Source organism: Lathyrus oleraceus, chromosome 4, assembly GCF_024323335.1.
Source record: "Lathyrus oleraceus cultivar Zhongwan6 chromosome 4, CAAS_Psat_ZW6_1.0, whole genome shotgun sequence".
Classification (NCBI taxonomy): Eukaryota; Viridiplantae; Streptophyta; class Magnoliopsida; order Fabales; family Fabaceae; genus Lathyrus; species Lathyrus oleraceus.
In genome coordinates, this window is record NC_066582.1 from 496,175,447 (window position 1) to 496,180,905 (window position 5,459).

General features: G+C 35.0%; 1 protein-coding gene across 1 annotated transcript; it reads left to right on the top strand.

The window, feature by feature from the left end:
* The first annotated feature begins 1,522 nt into the window (after positions 1 to 1,522).
* Positions 1,523 to 5,216, top strand: LOC127076721 (ras-related protein RABD2a). Its single transcript, XM_051018477.1, has 8 exons — positions 1,523 to 1,843; positions 2,628 to 2,700; positions 3,502 to 3,549; positions 3,640 to 3,687; positions 3,951 to 4,022; positions 4,123 to 4,278; positions 4,411 to 4,514; positions 4,914 to 5,216. Exons 1-8 carry the CDS (start codon positions 1,830 to 1,832, stop codon positions 5,008 to 5,010), a joined length of 612 nt encoding a protein of 203 aa, XP_050874434.1. The 5' UTR covers positions 1,523 to 1,829; the 3' UTR covers positions 5,011 to 5,216.
* Positions 5,217 to 5,459: the final 243 nt, after the last annotated feature.

Below are 5,459 nucleotides of genomic sequence, written 5' to 3' on the forward strand. Positions count from 1 at the left end.
GTCTAAGAAGGCTCCATCAATACCACCCCATCGAGCAAAGACGAAAACAATTGAAGAATATACATCATCAATCCGGGAAGCACAAATATCTTCTTTTGATTTTTGACTCATAATGGATACCATATTCTTCAACTACAGGATGATAAAGAGTTATAGAAAGTGCAAATGGCAATGAAGCATAAAATATGTCTCAAATAAATATGAAAGTGACTCCTCAAGGATCATATGATGACATATTAAAGGAAGTAGACCCTATCAACACTTTAGGTTACTTTTGTGAAACATTCAAGTTTTTTGTTTCCCAAAGGTCATCATGAGGATACATCTGAAAATACATTTGAAGCATGTGGTGCATTAAAAGCGCAAATTTCCAAGAAACACTAACGTCTTCTCTTGATTTTCCAAGCAAGTTATAAAGTTGATTGGAAAACGGGCAGATGCGACAAACCCTTGCACTATCATACAAAGATAAGGGATTGAGGCAACTGTTTCAGGTCGATTGAGTTGACCATCGACCGATCACTCGGGAGGAGTTACCGTTTGTTTGGATCGTTCATAGTGCATGATACGCGCAAAGAAATCATGTTCACTTTTCAAATTCAAAATTCATTCACTATTCTCCTACACAGACTGTTGAAGTGCTAACCTTACAGGTCATCCCCTTTTCGTTTGTAGCTAAAGTTCCGGTCCACCGTAATCACCGATTTACCATTCCATTATGGTTTCAGTATGTAACAATAGTTATCATATATGAAAAATATAGTATTCATTCATTCCTTTGTAAGCAAGTAATGATTTCTTAACAAATAATTTTGTCAATGTTGATACGTCGCATGCTTATGATATAATGCAGAAGCATTGAACATGCTATTTTGAATGTTTCATTGTGAGTAGTGTGAAGTACTGAGTACCTCAAAAACTAGTAGCACACATTTGGTATCAACCTCAAACCTCATAATGGTCTATCCATTAACGGTTATGTTCTCTATCCATTGAGTTCCTTCCACCGCAATCAAGTTGTCCTCCTTAACATAGTACATCAACTGTTGGTAAATATCTTCCATTTCAGCCAACCCAAAATGCATGTTAGTGGTTCCATTTCAGCCAACCCAAAATGCATGTTAGTGGTTGCCTCTGAAAACACAACACTTTTTTCTTATACCAACATATTTTTTCTATGAGCAGGATTGGTAAGATTAGAGACTAACTTCTTGAATCAAGAAGAATAACATACAACGAACGACAAAACTTTCTCTTAAATGATTCAACAATAATGCATTCTCAGCGTTAAATTCAAACTTAGAACCTCTAATTAAGGTAAAATTTATCATTTTGATCTCATTTAATGCTTTTGGATAGAAAACTAAAAGATTTGTAGACATCTTGTAATTTTTTATTTTATATAAGAATATTTTGGTAATTTCAACTAAAAGAAAAGTCAAACAATCACGTTTTTTTACCAGTGCAATGTGATTATAATTGTAGTCTTGCTCGTAAGTTTGGGGGGTTAACTTAATGAGAACCCATTCCATTGCTTAGCCACCACCTTTGGCCATTACGATTCCTCAATAGTCAAACTCAAACTCATGAAAAAACCAAATAATTTAGAATTAGAACCCAATACGTCACCGTATTAAAGGGTCATTTAAGGTCCACACAAATTTTAATTCAAAACACAAAAAAAAATTCCCTTTTTATTTTCCTCTTCTTCTCCTCCTTCTTCTTCTTCTCCTCTCTCCGTTTGGTGCCATTCCATATCCACGTGGAGCGCCGATCCGATCACCCTCCCTCCGTAATTCACCCTCTCCGGCCATTTCTCCTTCCCCGTCATGAATCCCGAGTAGTACGTTCCTTTTTTCCCTTCAATCGCCAAAATTTCAACCCCCTTTCACGTTTTTCGATCATGTTTTTTTTCCCTAGTATGGTTATGATTATGTTTAATTCAGGCGTTTAGGTTTTTTTATGAGTTAATTTGTGTTGAATTTTCGTTTTTAATAACCCTAGATTGGATCATCTTAGGAATTACGATTGCTTTTTTTAATTAAATTTTCTATTTTCCAAAATACGGACTGTATGATTTTATAAATAAATAAAATTGGGGTTGTTTTATTGATTGGTTTTTGAAAGTGATGATTTTACCTTGATCCTGTATCTTATTGGTTTCAAATTTGAATTGAGGAATTGAAGCATGCAAATGCATGCCTCTGTTTTCGTTGGTCCTTGTTTCTCACGAGGACTTGATCTGCTAATCCTAGAGAATAGTGTTAAAATAAAATTAAAAAGTAGGCGCTTTTATTCTCTAATGAATTGATCACAAACCTCGAAAAAGTGGATTCGTGGTTTGAATATTTTGAAGTGGAATTTCATTATTGGAAATCATCAAACTATGATAGTTTTTATTTTTTAAAAGGAATTTCATAATATCATGGTGTCATTGATTGCTTAAAGTTTCGTGTTGTTATAGCGTTTTAAGACTCATGGTATTACAGTTTTCTATATTGTTGTAATACATGTATATACAGTGTTGATGAAATGATTGTGGTCCGTCTTTGGTTGAGTTTCTGAAGTTGATTACTATTAGTCTATTTCAAATGAGAAACTAAGTATGCTATGTGTATCCTTTGCAGTGATTATCTGTTCAAGCTCCTTCTTATTGGAGACTCTGGTGTTGGTAAATCGTGCCTTCTTCTAAGATTTGCTGTAAGCTGTCTCTACTGTTTTTCATATTCTGTGTTGCAATTTTGTACTATTTTCTTCTACTAGGTTGCCATGTTTTCCCACTCTTCTACACTAATATTTTGTCAAAAAAATTTGCTTGCTATTGGTATCCCCATTGATTGTATTATGTCTAAATGGTTAACATTAAATAAGAGAGTGTAACGGGCTTTTTGTTGCTGGGCTTGATTATCGCCCAATATCTTGTTAATTGTGAAAGTGAAGAAGAAAGGAAAGGACGTGAGAGGACACAAAATTTGCTAGTGAAGTGTGTTTGGTAGGAATATAATCTACTGGTTGTGGAAGTCTATAGGTCATTGGTGAAGTAGACATTGATGGCATAGAGTTGGAGGGAATATGATGGAGGGAGCTTGACCAGAGGAGGGGGTTGAATAAAATGTGTGAAGAGAATTTTGGAAGGCTTAGGCCTTGGTCTGATCTTAGAGCAGTATAAAGACTTTTTCCACTATTATCTTTGGTTTCTTGCTTTGTTACTAGAAATAGAACTATGCCCTATACTCTCTCCATAGAGCAAGTGGGAATACCAGGATCTATCTATGTGCTGCTGCCCTAACTTTGTTAATGACTTGAATTTATGATTTAGCAAAATCATCTTACCTGGTTATGTATGCTCATGTCTAGTGTTATTAATATTATGTGTTATGTGTTACTGAAAGGTTTTAACTCCTCGCTTATACTCCTTTACGTCCCATTTTGGTCCATCATGGTGATGGCATACTGCTGCACAACAGTAATTTAAATTATTAACCTTTTGATATACTACAGGATGATTCATACATTGAAAGCTACATAAGCACTATAGGAGTTGATTTTGTGAGTACAACATTTCAAATTTGTTTAGCTTGAACTCATTTGAAACTGTGTCTTGATATTGAATTTAAAATATCATGTTTTTCGGTGCAGAAAATACGGACTGTTGAGCAGGATGGGAAGACAATTAAACTACAGATTGTATGTATCTGAGATTAACTTTGTTCTGCTTTCTTTATTTGCAATAATATTATAATCTCAGTAAACCTAATATAATACCACTATGTTTTAATCTTTCATAGAAGATATTTTTACCTTTGAGGTACTTTTTCGTCATCGGAATTTTAATTAATAAGATAAGGTGATACTCTGAGTTCCCAGGCCATATGGGTCACTGAAGTTCAGGGTTGAAGATTGTATTGACAGATTTTTTACTTACCGTGTTTTACAATATGTTCTTGTAGTGGGATACCGCCGGACAAGAACGATTTAGGACAATAACCAGTAGCTACTATCGTGGGGCACATGGAATCATTGTGAGTAATTGTTTTTCAACACAAGAGTTTAAACACGGAATCTGTCCTCTGCTGGTTTCCGGATATCTTTACATTCTCTAATAATCTGTTCCTTTGGCAGATTGTTTATGATGTGACAGATGAAGAGAGCTTCAATAATGTGAAGCAGTGGCTCAGTGAAATTGACCGCTATGCCAGTGATAATGTTAACAAGCTTTTGGTTGGAAACAAGAGTGATCTGACAGCAAATAGAGTTGTATCATATGATACAGCCAAAGTATAGCTTTTCTATCTCACCTTCTTTTCTTATGAAGGAAATACTATTTATTGTTTGTTTCTCTTTACCCTGGACCATGTTCATGCTTCTGCCCCAGAACCCTCACACTACCTTTTTTCCGCTGTACTACAGGAATTTGCAGATCAAATCGGCATACCTTTTATGGAAACAAGTGCAAAAGATGCTACAAATGTGGAAGGGGCATTCATGGCCATGGCTGCTGCCATCAAGGATAGGTGCCCATTTTTCCTATTTTCTATTTAATGCAACTTGTCCTTTTAAGTAGGCTCAGGCATAAGTTATTTTCCAATTACCAGAAAAAATTACTAAACTTCTTTACCATACCAATACTCTTAAGTTGCAGTAGTCTACTTCACATTTTCAATTGCCAAAGCTAGAAAATATAGTTTTGTTTTTAATTGTGAACTTATTCATTACTGTTAAGAATATTAACAGTACATTTGCTGATATTAATGGCTGTTGTTTTTTGAGCTTGATTTTCAATTTTTTCCTTGTTACTTTTGAAAAGTACTATGACTGACTTTTTCACTATTGAACATTTATTTATATCATCTTGTTCTGCCATTGATTCCTTTCAAGCATGTTTTCTGATGGTAAATTTATCTCGAATGTAGAATGGCGAGCCAACCATCCGCAAACAATGCAAGGCCTCCAACAGTGCAGATTAGAGGACAACCAGTTGGGCAAAAAGGTGGGTGCTGCTCTTCCTAACCAGATCGCATTTCAGTTATTGGTCTGCTGCTTGCTGCCCTTTTCATGTAAGATTTGTTCTGTCACTAAATAGTGGACCAATGTCACATAATCCATCGCGTGGTTTCAGAATTGGCTTAGATTATCCCATTCTTTACATACACTTGAATGGTATGTTTGTGCTAAGTATAGTACTTGTGTTAATGATAAATCTATGTTTCTGCTCATATCTAATCTACATTTTAATTGAGATGATGATGATGATACTGGTAGTTTTCTTAATTTTCTCTTACTCATTTTTGCTATGAAACGTGTCTGCTGTCTTAGGTGATTAAGATAGTATGAGACAATTGAAGGGAATTTATAGCAAACGGTGATTAAGATTAATCCATGCAAACTTTTAAAACCTACTCCCATCGTCGCATTAAAAAATGTCCTATTTGAGTTAGTATTGAACAAGTATTGTTGAT

What these genes read in the sequence shown, in the direction of transcription:
- LOC127076721 (XM_051018477.1), top strand. An exon ending in GCCTTCTTCTAAGATTTGCT is followed by an intron (nt 2,701 to 3,501) that starts GTAAGCTGTCTC and finishes GATATACTACAG; the next exon opens with GATGATTCATACATTGAAAG. An exon ending in TATCATATGATACAGCCAAA is followed by an intron (nt 4,279 to 4,410) that starts GTATAGCTTTTC and finishes GCTGTACTACAG; the next exon opens with GAATTTGCAGATCAAATCGG.